This window comes from Acanthochromis polyacanthus, chromosome 11 (assembly GCF_021347895.1).
Source record: "Acanthochromis polyacanthus isolate Apoly-LR-REF ecotype Palm Island chromosome 11, KAUST_Apoly_ChrSc, whole genome shotgun sequence".
NCBI lineage: Eukaryota > Metazoa > Chordata > Actinopteri > Pomacentridae > Acanthochromis > Acanthochromis polyacanthus.
Genome location: NC_067123.1, coordinates 26,946,801 through 26,964,676, shown reverse-complemented (window position 1 = coordinate 26,964,676; position 17,876 = coordinate 26,946,801). Strand labels below are relative to the sequence as shown.

Below are 17,876 nucleotides of genomic sequence, written 5' to 3'. Positions count from 1 at the left end.
TTCAAAAACCCACTGACGAGTTTGAAAGGAATGTTGTCTTTTTAAAAACTGCCAAATCCCCATTTATCAGAGCAAGAATCTGTAAAGACAGAAATGCTCCGTCTGTCCTTGAGCTAATCATGTGTTATGTGTGGTTAAAACCAACCAAATCTAGGCTTAAAATCGTGGTATTTCATCACAATCACATCTCCTTGAAAATTTGGCGAAGAATAAAGCATTTGCAGTAACCACATTCAGTTAAAATAAGAAATTCTGCACTCGTCAGTGCAGCAATGATGCCACGACTGAGTCAGCAGTGACCAATGGCCATGTGTCAAATATTCTGGCTATGTTTGCACAGAGTAGATGGGAGACAAGTATGGAAAGAAATTAGAAATCCAAGGAGTAAAAATTTGGAGTATGTGGAGCCACCATTTTTTTCCCCCCAGAAGGGTTCAAATGTGTCAATTTAGATCGAATTCCAGAAATGTGGTGCTGCACCGTCTCAAAAACTGGCTTGGAATCAGGAGGTTGAAGAAATTTGTAGATAACTTTGTCCACACTCACTTATGCATTATTTTAAAAACAGATTCAGTTGTGTTTAACCACATGTCTTGCATAGACAGATACCCATACTCAGCATTTGGCAGATCCTCAGTTTGTGCCTATAATGGAGACTTTAATGCCCACAGTTTGCTGAACTCCTTAACTCCAAAGGGCAGTTGCTTGTCTTACCATATGAATGCTGTTGTCAGAGGAGATTAAACGAAAGTCTCCTGTAGAGGAATTGGGGAATGGAAGGGCTGGAAATCATTCTGAAAAAAAAAAAAAAACAAGCTGCTGTTGTTTCTATCATTATTATATTTGATTCGAACTGCATATTACAGTTTCTGGATCATACAAGATGTGCCTTGTATTATATGAGGGCCCTTCTTCAAAGCTTATCCCAAAGCAAAAAGGTTTTGATAACGTTAAAAGACATTTTACACAAAATTAGTCCATAACATTGGTTCAGAGAAAACATAGTGTTGCAGCTGAACATTTAAATCTCACATAGTGTGGTAGAAGTGCATGTTCAGAAGTGGAAGAGTGAAGCCAGTCCATGTGCCTCCCGTTGGATACAATGATAATACTGCCACTCTGTGGTCACATGTCCACATTGCATCACAAGTGAAATCGATCAGACTACAGATCTTCTGGAAAGTACTATCATGAGACACATTCCCTGTTCCTTTCTATTTAATACCTAGAAAACTCTGCAGCAAGAACTTAAGACACCATTGTTCCACTCAAGTGTGAAGCTGCAATATGCCCTCTGGGGATGATGTTTTTAAATCATCTGTACTGGAGTTACACAGTGAGAAGCAACACTAAAACTGAGGCTATCCACTAGAGGTGCAAAAAGTAAAAGAAGACATTATCTGACCAATTTTAAATGTCTGTTTTGTTTCCTCTTTAAAATGAACATAGAAAGTATTAGGTTTCTTCTGTCCAATCTGTCTGATTTTTCTGACAAATTGCATTCCGTTAATTCTAAGACTTTTCTTGCGGTGCTTGTTTGCTGCATCCTCAAGTTATATGTTGAAACATAAGCATTATCAAATCAAATCAAATTTATTTATGAAGCACTTTAAAACACCCAGAGTACAGAAGCATAAAAAACATGATCAAAAGATAAAAATAATAAAACTAAGATAAATACAATATAAAAATAAGATAAAAACAATAGAACTAGGTAAAAGTAATAGAACTAAAAGCAAAGTACACAATAAAAACAAGAACAATAAATAGACTAACAGACTGGACTGCACATCCTACATAAAATATGTCTTAATGACAGGAAGAAAGGTTTGTGTGTTTTGTAATTTTGCACCCAGGTTTGATATACCTCAGAGTCATGAAGTCCCTCATGTATTTACATTCATACCTGACCGTTAAAGTATTATTTGAAATGTATAATGCTACAACCAAAATGCTCTTTATCATTATTAAGCTTTTCACTACATCACATTTGATTTTATCTGTAGGGCTGCATGTCTCATGATCTGCCAGCAGGGGGAAGTAATGGTCCATGGTAGAAGTATAATAGGAGGATTTCTCGAGATGGTTGCAAGGAAAAGGAATTGGTAGTTTTTCCTCATCACATTTCAGTGACCAACGGGATCTAGATTCATGCTGTAGATGCAGGGGCAGATACCAGGTTTTGGACATCATGTAGCATACTGTGCCTCCACTGAATGTGGTTAAACAATGACAAAAAAAAAAATGTTGCTCATCTTAAGGACAAAACAAGCTTAAACTGACTTCACAACTAAGATTCAAACATGACGGGACAGCAACAGTAGTAATTACTCCATGATAAACTGCATTTTTATTTGACAGAGGTTCAACACAGAACACTTTGAAATATGGATACTTGTCAAGTGTGCCATATTGTCCAAAAAAACATCAGTTGAGATGTCCTGTGGTTATTTGATCTACCTTGAAGAGTAATTTACAGGCACTTTGTTGTTGAGATGAGGCAGTGGAACAACAAGCTTTCATATTGGCAACAAGTTACTGTAGACTGCAGACCAAGCTTGTGTAGCTGCCCTTCTGGCCTTGCTTTTATTCCCCACTGTGCTGTGACAGAATAATGAGACAGTTTTTGATGTGCAGTACACTTTGCAGTCTGTTTTCCTCTGTATTACCCAATCAAAAAAAAAAAAAAAAAAATCGCAAACTTAATAGTGCTGCCAAGCCAGTCAGTTAGGAAAACAGAAAATTTAGATCCAGTACTGAGAAACATATAAAGCATTAAACAGACAAGTATCCTCCACTTTCTCCGGGGTAGTCACGGGATTTCAATGTTCAGCCTGCTCTTTGTAAGTAGTCCACGACCGAACTAACTAAACTGGCTTCTTGGAATGTGTCTCTGGTATGATGCTACGTGATTGTAGCTCCACAGATCCACTAGCATTAAACAGACTAGGGACGTGCCTTTAAATCAATCTGTACTTTCATAATCTTTGGCCACATACAGCTCTGAGCATGTGAAGAAAATAGATGAATGCTTTAATTATCAGAGTAGCCAAACAATCCCTTTGGATGACTTTGATGAGCTAAACATATCTTTATCTCTGAACTCATACTGCGCCATAAAAACATGCAAATAAGATTTTAAAATGTCACAATTTTCTTTGTCTTTTTCTTATGTTTTTAGATTCCCAATATTGCTCCAATACATCATTTGTTCATCATGATTTCAAAATTGACAACAAATTTAAAATTCCAAATATCTACACTAATCAATTTAAATTTTTGGATAGTACTTTGGTGACCAACTTTATAGATACACTGAGAAACTTTTGTTGGTTCAGAAATGGCAGACAATGTGTCAAATCTACATAGAAGTATACATATTTCTCTGCTGTTCTTCTCAAAGTGGAATGTGTACACATCATTCAGTTGACAACTCAGAAGCAGTCGCTAACAATGAAAATAGATTACATATTTTGCTGTTTCTAAATGTCTTCAAAATTCAGTAATGAAAATATCTCTTGCATATAATTCTACTAATGGCTTTATCAAATTCTTTGTAGATATGCCACCAATGATGGAAGTCAAAGGTGAACCAGGCCCCCAAGGAAAACCAGGACCAAGAGGCCCCTCTGGGCCACCAGGACTTCCAGGGAAACCTGGGCTCGGGAAGCCTGGTCTCAATGGTCAGCCAGGACCTCAGGGACCATCTGGTTTTCCAGGGATTGGTAAGCCTGGACTTCCAGGTCTCCCAGGAAAGCTTGGACCAAAGGGTATGCCAGGACTTAATGGTGAGGTTGGCCCTCGTGGTGAACCAGGTCCCCGTGGTCCTCCTGGACAGCCAGGGCTCCCTGGCCCAGCTGGTCTGTCTCTGAATGGGAAACCTGGTCTCCCAGGTATCAGAGGCCCCCTGGGTCTCGTGGTGAGCCAGGAATAAAGGGTATTTCTGGTCCACCAGGAGAGCGTGGACTTAAGGGTGAGAATGGAAATGGGAAGCCGGGGGTTCCAGGTATAAGGGGTCCTCCTGGACTCAAAGGCAGTTCAGGACCGTCTGGTCTTCCAGGAATAGGAAAACCAGGACTAAAAGGTTTGCCTGGACTTCCTGGTCTTAAAGGTGATCAAGGACTCCCAGGGGATCGAGGACAACCAGGAGAGCCTGGGGCCCCAGGTCTACAAGGTCTACCTGGGCCAATTGGGTTAGGGAAGCCTGGATTAGATGGACTTCCAGGACAACAGGGTACACTCGGTCCAAAAGGGGAGCCAGGGCCCAGGGGTAATCCTGGAATTCCTGGGACTCCTGGCTATGGAAAACCTGGTCTGGGTGGACCAAAGGGAGACAAGGGTCATGGTGGATTTCCTGGTCTCCCAGGGGACAAAGGTGAGCAAGGAATGGTTGGCCCAATTGGGGAGCCAGGTCTTGATGGACAACCTGGAGCACCAGGACTTCAAGGCCCAATGGGGCTCCCAGGAAAACATGGAATGCCAGGGCAGAAGGGAGAGCTGGGACCCCAGGGCCCTCCAGGACTGCCTGGGCTTAGAGGTGACCAAGGCCCTAACGGGTCCCCAGGAAAAGCTGGTATCCCAGGGGAAAAAGGCTTCCCAGGGCTGAATGGCCCTATTGGAAAACCTGGAGCCAAAGGTGAGGCAGGGCATATTGGCCTGCCTGGGAATCCAGGGTTGACAGGTGCTCCGGGGCCCAAAGGGGAGTCAGGGTTTATAGGAACTCCGGGCCCCAGGGGCCAGTCAGGAATTCCTGGTCTTCAGGGACCCATGGGGCCCATGGGCCCACAGGGTGTTCCTGGTCCAAAGGGTGAAGCCGGACTTCCAGGGCCTCCAGGGCTGGGTAAATTTGGTGAGAAGGGAGCTATGGGTCCCCAAGGACCTCCAGGGAAACCAGGGCCTTCTGGGCTTAATGGCAACGTTGGCCCTCCAGGGCCTCCGGGACCCCCTGGGCCTCCAGGAAATGGCCAAACAGTTGTTGCAGGGCCTACAGATTCAGAGTTGGAGGGGGGTGAAGTACCAGGGGACAGGAAGGGGCCTGCATACACTCAGGTTCCACTCTCTGCCTCTGTGGCACCAGCCTTCACAGCCATTCTCACCACACCTTTCCCCCCCTCAGGCATGCCAATCAAATTTGACAGGACCCTGTACAACGGGCAAAATGCCTACAGCTCTTCTACTGGCATGTTCACTGCTCCTCTATCTGGTGTCTACTACTTTGCGTACCACATGCATGTAAAGGGAACTAGCCTGTGGGTGGCACTGTACAAGAACAATGTACCAGCCACTTACACCTATGATGAATACAAGAAAGGCTACATGGACCAAGCATCTGGTAGTGCTGTCCTAGAGCTGAAGGAGGGTGACCAGGTATGGGTCCAGATGCCCTCGGATCAGGCAAATGGCCTCTATTCCACCGAGTACATCCATTCCTCCTTCTCAGGATTTCTGCTCTGTCCCACATAACCCTGTCCTTTCCTTAAACCATGTTCCTGTAGTGGCACCTCAGAGCAGCCCTAAACCTAAAATACCTGCATCTGTAATAGAAACACAAAACCCATACATTTCTCAATATCATTGCCATCATCTTTATATGTCTTGCCCTCAACAACATCAATAAAAGAAGAAAAAAACTTTGTGAATGAAATATGGAGAGTTTTAAAGGCAGGGGAAGGAATTTCATACTGTCTTCTTTATTTCAATGTCCTTCAAATGTGTGTTTTGGGTTATATTTTATGTTGGTGTTTTTTTAGCTTATATTATTTTAATTATTATATTGTCATAATTTTATTGTTATTATTTGGTCCTCGTCATCATTGTTGTTATTGTTTATTGGATTCAGACTATTAAGTGCCTTACTTTGTAATGTGCTAGTAACAGACCTTCCCGTGTGACTGCACATCCTGCCCACATGCTCTGACATAAGGACGACATCACCAAACCCTGGGGGGTGATTGGTTCCCTGGCTGCAGTCATGTCCCCCTTGTGTGTTATTTAAACCATGAATGGCAATACTGACATAAAGAGCAACACCACAGCATGGAAAATCTAGACATACAATAGTGAAACAAGGCATTTGATGCTGTAATACCATTACTTTTCACTTCTCTTTTGTTTGACCTTTTTGGTACTCTAAACATTTGCTACATTAAACCTATTAATGGGATTAAATAGTTGTTTTTAGAGTGAGATATATATTTTGGCAGTTAGTTGGCATAAGCACATGTTGGGTGCTTTTTTTCTGTTTCTTTCTGTATCTAATAGCCAATCTTTTAAAATTATGGTTCTTTGTCTTTCTTGTAATTTACTGAACTTCCAACAAATACAATCCAATAAAAATGACCTCGCAGTATTAGAATTATCACATTTAAATTGCCCTTTTAAAGAGGATCAACATCATCATGCAATGACAGTGCCTTTTTTTAACTTTCAGGACAATTTAAAATTATATGTATGCATACAGTCAATGTTTACATGCCATAGAATAGATACAGGAAAAAATTGCAAATGGACAGCAAGTACACATGTACAGCTGGATCGATAGTCTGTTTCCTTGTATCGATCTGACTGTTTCCCATTTGCACTGCAAATCCCATCACCATGTTGCAGCCATCCTCTCCTCATGCTCCGACCATGAGATCACTGATTTCTAATGGTCTACTACCTATTAATAAATCATTCCAAGTGAGCAATATGCACTTCCATACTAGAAAAGCCCCATTCAAACCATATATTGCGAAATCTGTGAAGATGCTGAAAACTTGATTCTGCTTCTAGAAAGTAAGGCGACAATGGATGACAAATACAAGACACCCACTTCTTCTGTCAATGCAATTTCTATGTGACTTGTGATTGCTGCTGGGTGAATGAGAGCAATTTTGAATCATTTGTTGTTCTGAATGAAATGACTTTCTGTTCATTTCCAAACCAATGTGTCAAAAATAGCTGGATTATTGTTTAGCTTAATGGAGCATCTGTAGCTCCAACAACAGGATGTTTCAGAACCAAATAATGCCAAAGTGTACGGCTGGAAATGAGAATCGATTTGCATTCACACCATGAATAAGTAAAGGGACTGACTGAGGCCCGCAGGTTGTGAAATACAGGTTGTGTAACATTTAACAAACCCCTGCCAGAGTTCCGGGAGAGGTGGCAGGTCAGAGGTGAGAGCTGTGTATTTACTCAATTCTGTTGGATGAAGCATTAAAGATACACTTTGTGCATGCATGTGCTTGTACGTTCTCGTAGGTGTACCCTTCTGTCTGTTATTGTGTCAGTTTGTGTGTGTAGCTGTATCACATGGTGCCCTCAGCATTCAGGTCGTGAACACATCAGCAAAGATAATAATAAACTTGAATGAAGTTACAAAACCTGAGGAAGTGCTTACGGTCCTGTCAATGTTCAACAACAATTCTGGATACTTTTGCCTCCTTTGGGAGAATCTCACAATAGGCTTACTTGACAAGCACTCTGATGATGCCTTTGCAAAGTAAGGGAACAAGCAATGAAACAGGTGATGAATGTGACATGGGAAACAGAACACAAGAATTGAAATAGGTATATAGTGACATTCTGGTTAACACTGAACAGTCTATTTTGCATATTGGTCCAATGAATGGCATAATGGCATGCAATAATTTTGAGTTGTTCCGAGTCACGAACAAAAAAGACATACTATGAAGTGTACAAAATCTCTGTTTAATGGTTGCAGTTAAGGAAAACAAAAGATGCAGAGGTCTGTGCAAAACTGTTGCGATTTAACTATGAAAAGTTGGTGCTTATATTACTGTCTCTGTGCCTTCGCATGTCTCAGCTCAGACAGAATTTCCGAATCTAACTTATGCCGCCCAAACACTTGTTACACTGAATTACAACTACCTTACACCCTGATGGAGGAATGTCAATGTACAGGAGGATTGTGCCAAATATTGAGCTTTGCAATTAGAATGAATGTATAATGTTCGACTGATTTACTATAGTTTCTATAAACTATATAAACAATGCTGTGTCACTATACACAAACAGTAACTCATTTAAGTTGCTCTGGAAAATCAGTGCGAGGATCCGGCCTAATCAGTATTTTACATCGATGTAATGCACTTACTCTAACCTTTTCTGTCTCATAACACCAACGCACCTACAACTACTATGTATCATTGTTATTATGTGAGTCTACATGGCAGTCCAAGGCTCGTTATGTACTGTATGTTGCCTTCTTGTTGTCACCTTCCATTTGTGGACATATGAAATGGTGATGAGAGTTACATGTGGCTATTACTCTCTGTCCTTATGTTTTCATAGACAATGTCACTTGCTTGCTGAGTTTGCGACGTGTGCAAATCATTTGACAAGTGTCAGTAAGATCCATGTACCGCCTCAATCACAAAATTGCTTTTAAGTGTTTCCTTTTTTTTTTCTGTTTTTCTTTATAAAAACAAATCAAAAATGTCAAAAAAAACCCAAGATTTCACAAAAGCTTCGGTTTCTTAAGGGATATTTGTTTGTTTTAGTTTCAATAAACACAAACGGCCATTCCCATTTGCACATGAAATTAATGAAGATGTATTTATACATTTATGATAATTTAATAGGGATGCCAAAACCGACCACCGAAGCCTAGAACATATAGAATGGTATTTAACAGCATTGATGAGTTAAGAGCATTTACAACATGTAGTTAGCATTCTAGAGTTGTTTGTGAAGGAATTATTTGTGGACTTTTATTTTCTATTTGTGTAATGTACAATGTATCAACGTATAGGATTTTGTCATACAAGGCTATTGCGTGCACTCTATGCAATAGAATTTGGGTATAAAATGCACTCCTTTTGATTGAAAAATGTTTGTCTGCTTATACAAAATCTACAGTACTTGATTGTATTGATACCACATCAATAAAAACCTTCTTGTATGTCAGTGTCAGGCTTTGATTTCTGTTTACTGTGTGGCTGTGTTATAAATCAATGTGAAGTTACTGGAATGTATAGGAGTCAGTGCTACATTAGTCATATCATTAGCCTTTGAGTAGCTGGATTGAGTAATTTAGTGGAGAAATGTTGCAGGTAAAGGAATGGGCACCAGAGGGAGATATACAATAATAGTAAGAACAGAATTTCAGGCCTCGATAGATCTGAGACATTCTGTCAGCAAGCTTCTTCTGTTGCAGGTGATCATATATAATAAATAAAGTTCAGACATGAATATACAATTGTAAACACACACGTGAGCAAACAAACTTCTATTTTTTACAAGTACACCCACTGATGTGGACCCCAAACCTTATAGTTTGTATTGTGCATACCTAAATAGGTTATTGGAGCTGCCTGAGATGTGATTGGATGAGAACTTGAGATAAGATCTATATTAAAAACAACCCGTGAGCGCTGGGGTAATATATGGCGCTATTAGTTTCTGGAACTGTCGTCACCATGGTGAGCTGTCATCATTCACCCGGATTCTTCCTACGTCGTACTGACGCCAGACCCTCCATGTGGCGTTCATGTTACCCCGGGAAACTCGTGCAACTGCTTCAAGACACGACTTGGTTTGCACGCTTTGTAGTTAGCTGTTGTTGTAATTTTCCACTTTCTATGATTAGTCTATTTAGTGACATGGAGCGATATTGTGTGACAACTGCTCAATCGAACTGGCTGTAAAGGCTAAAATTTACTCCAATATTTTACTCTCTTTTCAGATAAACTGCTTTCAAACGAATATCCCACAAAGTAGTCCCCAACATGTCACAACAACCTCAACTCTGATAAAGAGTTTATTAATATATCTTTCTTTAATTAGGTGTCTTTCTTGTCTGCACCTCTGCTGAGTTTGCGTTCTCAGAGTTGCAGCGCGCCACAGCCGTGTGTCATAGAAAATTACACATTTCACACACTGACTTTTGACCGGCACTGCCTCGCTGGACGCATTTCCGACAGTCCCTGAAGGCGTCGACAAACTGAGCAGGCTCCTCCCCGACAACAGTTCCCGACCTCCGACGAGAATTCAAGCTGCCACATTGAAGAGGAACAAAAAGGCGACCTGACAGCGGTTTCTGCACTCCCTCCACTTTCTCCGGGGTAGTCACGGGATTTCAATGTTCAGCCTGCTCTTTGTAAGTAGCCCACGACCGAACTAACTAAACTGGCTTCTTGGAATGCGTCTCTGGTATGATGCTACGCGATTGTAGCTCCACAGATCCACTAGAGCCCGATTAAAAGTTGGCTCTTAACATGTCGTTAGATGATCGGCACAGCACAGGGCAGCCGAAGTTAAGTTGCATGAGCCTTCTGTCGGAGTAGACAAACCAGTATGTAGCCACGTTCACGTTAGCTTCCAGCGCAAAGCCTGGAAAGACACTTCACGTGAACTATCGACATTGGTGCTAGCAGGTTTGAGTCTTAATTATCGTAGTTTCGCCATTTTGTGTTACCCAAACTTAAGTTGGTTAACTCTAATTTGGCGAGGGATGACGTATCCGTGGTTGCTTGGTGAAAGCAAAGTGCGGAGCTAGCCTGCTAGCTAATGTAGCAGCGCTAGCTTGCGGCTATGGCTATTTCCTAAAAGAAGAAGAAAAGGCTCTCACTAGCGTCACCACCACTATCCTCACTACTCCGTAGTCAGTGTTTATTTTCGTTTAGAGACAGGTCACTGTGTGTGCTACTTAACACTGTTATTGCCCAAGCTGAACGTCGTCTGAAATCTCATAATAATAATAATGAGAGCTAACGTTACCCTTAGCAGTACAATGAGCTATTGGTGTATCGGTACATACAGGTAACACTTTTCTTGGACACTTAGCTTAACCAGTGCTTTGGTTAACGTTTTAACACCTGTTTCGGCTAACTCAGACATTAGCGGTGTCTTTTTAATGTATAAGAAATAACCAATGATCGTGATTTTCAGTATTTTCAGCCTATCGTGGTGCTCTCGACAGACTTGGCTAGAGGGAACTAGATGGCGACTGAGCTAGCTAGCTGCCTTCCGCCCTTTGTGACATATCTTGACCCACAGCATGGTTGACTCATTTGTGTAAAGCCATGAGCCAGGCTAACAATTTAAACAAGAACTCGAAGCGGTCGGTAAACCGACACCGCCTGTCTGCCGGTTGTTTGGTCGTCACGGCTCCCGTTTGTTTCTGCTAAAGTGCTGTCTTTATTGTTAACTATCTGGGCTGACTCGGTAAATCCGCCTGGCTTCTATGTAGAAATGCAGCTAACACTGGGGTTAGATGGGTCTATAATTTAGCCTCGTCTGGTTTCCTAAAACAGAAAGCACCCAGCCATTTAGCCATGTGGGTTGAAGTGAAATGAGGAAATGCACTTGGGGAGGAAGTTGACTCGAGCAGCTGTGACACTAAAGGCCGCGGCACATTCCCATGCCTCTCAGTTTTCAATTTATGACCTTCCAATGATTTGAGTCTCTTCTGGTAGTAAATTCTAGTGGGCAGTTAATACGAATGAAAAGCTCTGAACATTCCTCCTAGCATGGGCGGATGAGTCAATGAGTAACTGGTGTAACAGGTAAGCTAATTATACATTCCTGCTTATGAGTCACTGCAAGGTGACCTAATTTGCCTGCAGAGACTATAGAAGATGAGGATGTTATAGCCGTTATCAAAACAAACCGAAAGCTTGGCGAGCTATTGCAAAAATAATTAGACCTGCCTTTTTTTTTTCACAAGCACTGTAATTGCACAGTGCGGAAGCAATAAATGCATAGGCTTACTTGGATTTCACAACTTCTGCATGACAGGACTTTGAGTCTTTATTCACATTTTATTCCAGAAGTAGGTCACTCATACTGTTGACCTGCTTTATTTCATAGCTAATTGACACGATGTGCCGGCCAATCTAGAAATAGCATCTCACCCCTCAGTCCTCTTGCTGCTCTGCCTACAGCTAACGGCAGTCCTGTACAGTTAGAGGCCCTCATACATGAGATACCACACTGCAAGTCAAACTCCAATTACCAGTGGGTCTCCATGAGTTGAGTTTGTTCTCTCTCTTTTTTTTTTTTTTTTTTTTTGTTGGTGCATACTTGTAACTATAAAACTGCAAGGTTGGCACTCAGTGTCTGTAAGCATAGAATATGTGATAGTATGTATGTTGAGAGCAAATCATAGCCTTTGAGCTACACATTAAAAAAATATTGATGATGACCTTTGTTTGGGTTTTCATGCATTTTACTAATAGAAAATTCTGTCATGTTGGGGTCAAACCATTCGAGGTGGGCTAAATCTAGCTGTATATTTCTACATCAATAAAAGGGGAGGTGCTCTGTCTGCTGGTCACATAAAATAAGCACTGTGACAAGTAAGGAAGTTCTCAGCCTTGGTTACCGTAACTGTGAAAGGTGAACCCAGTGTTTCAGTAATCTGACGCCAGCTTACCAAGGAGGGTTACTGGGGGAGAGGAACACCTATGTTGTTGCCTGCTGGCATTCAGCCCATCTAGCCACAGGGTGGCTGTGAGTGTTGAAAGGTAGGGTTGAAGAGGCCCTTTCCACACTGACTGGCTTAACAGATTTGGCCAGTTGAAAATGTAGTTATTCCCCTAGGCATCTGGCTGTGGTGAGAGTGGAACACAAGCTTTGGTTTTACTATGTGATAGCTTGCTAAGATCTATGGCTCCGTAGAAATTGTGTTGTTTTGAAATCGGTCCAAAGTGGAAAGATAGGATTAGATGCCCACCGTTTTATCTACGCCTTTGAAGCCGTTAAGTGTAAAAACAATCTATAATTATGCATTAGCAACCACGGGCACCTTTTGTGTGGGTTGCTTGTGGTGTGTGTTGGTTAATGAATCATGCCCTGGTCGACATGGTGTTCGTTTACTGTTGTTGCCACAGCGTTCGGATAAAGCAGAGGCACTGGCTCAGTGGCGCTGGCAGTGTCTGACAGATTGACACATCTTGTAGATGCTGCTGCAAGGCTGCCTACTGAAACTATAGCAACAGGTAGGAATAGGATCTTCCTTTGTTATTTGTGTTTACACCTACCTTGTCTAGCTAGAACTGCCAGAGCTGCAGTTAACGGGGAACACTCAGTCCTTTGCACAACATGCTGTAGTAAATGGTGTTGTTATTGTTGTTCGTGCTGTTTTGTAGTCGTACGCAGCTGCTCACCTTTTCTGATTCAGAAAGTGTTCTAGTTTTGAAGCAGCTGTGGTCTAGAACATACTGTGGTGCTGCACATAAACAAACTCACCGTTTTCTCATTGGCCAGGTAATGTTTTGCATCTCATGTGTCATGATTTTTGTTAATTTCCTAAAGCAACTTATTAAACACTTGAAATGTGTGACTACCTCTCACAACATGACCTCAAACTAATGTGCTCATTGTGACTATAATCTCAGAAAGATGGATTTGCTGCCAGGCGCTAATCAGAGATCACAGGGTGTTTTTTTTTTTTTTTCTTCCGGTAAGGATGTTGATTCATAGGTTAAAAAGTTTTTTTAGAGTGTATATGCAACCATCTATTCTGAACCTTGACCCTTGTTAGTGTTGCACCTTTTAGTGTTATATTAGCTTTATTTTGTGAATGTTTAAAGAGAGCACCATTGCTCTTCTCTGATCTGTTCACAAGGGAAACCAAATTTCCCTACAGGGGCACTTGTTGCTACCACAGAGATAATCGTTGGTATGGCAACAGGCATCCCCTGATGCTGCTGTCAGAAGGCAAAGTTGGTTTCCAAATGTCAGAAGAATTGATGTTGCAGTGGGACTCTGCACCTCCTGGGGAAAAAAATGAGCAGACATGCTCTTGTCTGGGTCTGTTTGTTGCTGGTGTCTTCTACTGAAATGCTTTTTGTTTTTCTACGTCTTGAGAGTTTGCATTTTTTTGCATGTGGGTTTCATAGTAATTTTGTCCAGAGTTGACTTTGGTTGAATAAACCCACCACCCAGACACACTTAGAAACCAGAACCTCTTTGGCTCTTTAAACAACAAACAAGTAAACTTCTACAAAGAGAAGCTGTCAGTTATTTGCAAGAGTGGAAGTAATCATTAGCTGGAATGTGGAAGGAGCGACTTGTTTTCTGATTGCACTATTCTGTATTGTGGCTGTGCACATCTTATCTCCACCTTTTAATTAAATCTCAGCCTCAGCACTGTCTGTCCATACTTAACAGATGTGTTGGCAAACAGGTAGAGGTGTGGCTGTCTGCTGTGATGTATCCTGTGTGTGCTGGAGATGTCGTCCTAGAGCAGATTTAGAAATGTGACATGAGATTATGACTTATCAAAGGAGCTCAGATGGCTGAATATAGTCCCTCGACCCATATTCCAGATCAGAGCAGAAAACTTTACTGTCCCCTCTGAGGAGTTGATGGTGGCATGGAAAAATAATCCACCATTGTGGAGTACATTAATATAGACTGCTATGTCAGTAGCACATTAAAAATGCCATGTGGAGTTTTTGTTGTAAATACTCGTGTTATATTTACATTCAGTATTGCTGACCAAAACACAGTGCATATCCTTGAGGTGAAACAAACAAGATGAGCACACTTCCTCATAAAACAGTTACACAGCTGGTGTTTCCTAAAATTTAAGTCCTGTTTTGTTCACATCTGTGAGACAAACAGAAACGTGGACTCACTCATAGAACATTCATTCCACAGCACTGCTAGAACCAGGACTCCACAAGGTAACTTTGTTTCACTGGTAAAAGTGGAGATAGTGATTTTTAGCTCATGAAAAGTGATACTTTGCTAGCAGTATCACCATCCTGTCAGATGACCTATCTAAAACTTTGAATTCATTGCAACAGAATATCCCTAGCTGTTTTAGATGAATGAGTTTCAGCAGTTATTTAGTGATCCTTTTGAAATGCCAGGGAAATGTTCAAACGCTTTAGGTTAAAATAGGTAATGTTTTAATCATTTTGTCCCACACTAAGGATGTCCCCGTGAAGTTTCTTTTTTTAATGTACAGTATAATCCCAAATGGATACAAATTAATAGTAGTTCACTTCTATAGGCATAGTGGAGATTGATCCAATGTCCCATATTCAGCATTTTTATATCGCTAATTAAAAAAAAAAAAAAAAACGGTTCCTGATCAAATGAATTAAAGTGTGTACTACTATGCCTCTGATGCATTTCTTTATCTGTAGTTACTGTGTAGTCCCGAGCAATATCTTGCCCCAACAGCACTGTCATATTATATCTTGTAAAAGCCCTTTTTACAGTGAAGATACATTTTGAAAAGTTCTCCAGTAAAAATGTATATAATATGCAAACAAACAAATGCCTTCCAGTAAATTTTTTTAGTTGGAGTACAAAAATTGTGACACCAAGACTTTTACTGCAAATGTCTGTTTGCTCCGAAGCCTGGCTATTGGACTTCTTGATTACTACATAATTGTTATCTGTACTGGCCCTGAAAAAGGTAGTTCATAGCACTACTACTGAGTGTGAAGTGTGAATCTTTCATGACAAAAGTCTTTGTCCTCTTCTCATTCTTTGTTGTTGACTTGTTTTTTTTATTAGCGACTACAGTTTCCAGGCTGCAATTACTCTTGGACACATTTTCAGCTGGTTCACCATGAACTGGCCCCATTTTCCAGAGGCTCATCTTGAAATGTAACAAATATTCTTGCTGTCAATTGTAAAATATCTCGAGATACTGTTGTCAAAACTGTTGTGCTGTGTTTTGTATCTGAAGCAAAACTATAACAACCCTGTAGTTAATATTCAATACTTTGTCCAGCCTTTGTTAAAGCACATGTTTTGGCAGAGAATTAGTTTTACTTTGCGCATGTGAACTCTTAATCCTTAGTGAAATTATAGGCAAATGTAAGTGTTGGGACTTAGACTTTGGTTTTCTTTCCATGGTATTGTTCAGATACTGGTGTTTGATTTTATGAAAAGTGTGATTAAAAGTGCAGCTAGGTTAGTTAGGCGAGGACACAACAGGCCTTTGTTCAGATGTTTTCCTCTTTTCATTCCCATTTCTAAGGTACTGAGCTCTGGTCTCTTTCAGTCCTTTCCAGAGACGGATCAGTCCTTGTCCCCCCCGTAAGCCCTATCAGAGGCCTTTGATCGTCACACTGTTTATCTGTGCTCACTCAGAGGCTGCAAAGCAGTGTGATAAGTGGGCCTTGCCATGTGCGAAAGCGCGTGTAGAGGGTGTTTGTCTGTTCATGGAAACAGAGGAGGGGGTTACATGTTTTCTCGCCTCAGTTCTTAAGGCCAGTTTGTATCGACACATGGAGCCAGAACAACATGTACTCCACAGGAAGATGAGCTGCTGTCTTCAGGAAGCACAGAGAGGTAACCTGTTGTGCTGAATAGGGAATAGAATGAAGATGTCCAGTTAGCATTAAATCAACAACACTGAGCTGGGCAATTAAAAACAATGCTAGCGGTTGCTTAAATGACTAATTCTATTCTCAAATCCTATGGAACTTTTGACTTTTTTTTTTACAATAATTAATGTTTTCCCTGCTTTGCATAGAAATGTGAACAGCAGATACTTCAATGCCACAATACATTTAAGGTTGGCACAACATCACAAACTCTAGAAGCCAGTAGCACAGTGTGCGGTGTTAAAATCACACCCACTCTTAACAACATAACATACTGAGCTACCAGTAAGAGATAAGTGGATCTAATCAAGAAGATGCAAATGCAAGCTAATGTTCCATTAGTGTTTAAGTTGTCATAAGTTCTTTTTCATGTGCTGACAGAACTTTTTATAATACGCAGTTGACAAAAATAAAATTGCAAAAATGTTTGAGTCTTAAAATACTAGCAGTGATGAAGCTCTGATGGTTATTGTGAAATGAGTTGTGTAACAAACTTGATAAATACTGCCCTCCACCTGAAAATGTTTCTTGGTTTGGTTTGGTGTTACTTTGCTTGGGTCTATGACCTTTACAGTACAGAATGATGTATGTTCCCAGTTTTGCACGAGTACCTGTTTTGCAGTTCTTCTGGTCAAAGTGGAAAGTTTCATTGTGCTCAGTTACAATCTGAGTTGTGGGTGTGTTCCGGTTATGATGATTTGTGACATCACAATTCATTTTAATCAAGGTAGTTGTTTGCTAAATTAATCTGCAGGAGTTTGTTAATTTTGTAAATTGTTCAAATAATTTCTTTGCTGATGTCCTGTTGTGGTGTCAGTAAGGCGTAGTCTGCACTACAGTATTTCTGCTTGACCAAATGGTCTCTACAGAAAACACCACTGTCTACTGTTTTGAAGTTCCGAATGGAAGTTACTTTTTATGGTTCAGACAGACCGACATAGTCATGAGTCATTCTTGGGGAAACAATCTAGCAGTTAAACGACCACTAAACTTCAAAGCGCATTAATATTTTAAGCTTGTCAACCTAAAAGCCCTGTATTGGTACCCCGTAGTCAACTTATTCTCGTCATGTTATATCATCGCTTGAATCTTTTTCTCAGCCGTTTACTTTTAACATTTATGTCTACTGGTTGGCAGTAATGTAGAAACATGTGCTCCTATAAAGTGATGGTGACAGCATTCTGCAGTCGTTTGGGATAAGTCTGTAGCAGGATATTCATCAGAAATGAAGCACTGTTCATTTTTGCCATACAACAGAGTCATTCACACATCAGTACAACATTCTTTTGTTGGTCGATACACAAGTGCTACACCATTTGTCAACCTTGTGATGTTTCTGTCCTTTATTAAAGACTTTCACTGTTGCTTTTAACGGATTAAAAGTGTGTGAGCAAGGTTAGGTGAGCCGTTGTGGTGCATCTATAAACCCTTCAAAGAGGCAAAGAGGTCTGCCGTGGCTAGAGGAGTCCAACTTATGGACAGCCATAAGGATATTTGTGCCTCTTGATTTGAAATTTAGAACTTGTAGAGGGTCATTCTTCACCCCCAACCTATTTCTAGGCTTGATCAAACATT

At 40.9% G+C, this 17,876-nt stretch overlaps 2 protein-coding genes across 3 annotated transcripts in view; both read left to right on the top strand.

Moving 5' to 3' along the window:
• col8a2 (collagen, type VIII, alpha 2) overlaps positions 1 to 8,913 on the top strand; it is a 58,170-nt gene extending 49,257 nt beyond the window's left edge. The window contains 2 exon segments of the mRNA XM_022194343.2: positions 3,561 to 3,902; positions 3,905 to 8,913. Coding sequence (XP_022050035.2) covers positions 3,561 to 3,902; positions 3,905 to 5,463 — 1,901 coding nt within the window. The 3' untranslated portion in view covers positions 5,464 to 8,913.
• ptp4a2b (protein tyrosine phosphatase 4A2b) overlaps positions 2,790 to 17,876 on the top strand; it is a 31,048-nt gene continuing 15,961 nt past the window's right edge. The window contains exon 1 of one of the 2 annotated variants that reach the window (XM_051955164.1): positions 2,790 to 2,843. The gene's annotated coding sequence lies outside the window, so the exon portion shown is untranslated. Of the gene's footprint in view, positions 2,844 to 9,936; positions 10,106 to 17,876 lie in introns of those variants that run through there. The other variant, XM_022194354.2, reaches the window with a different exon arrangement.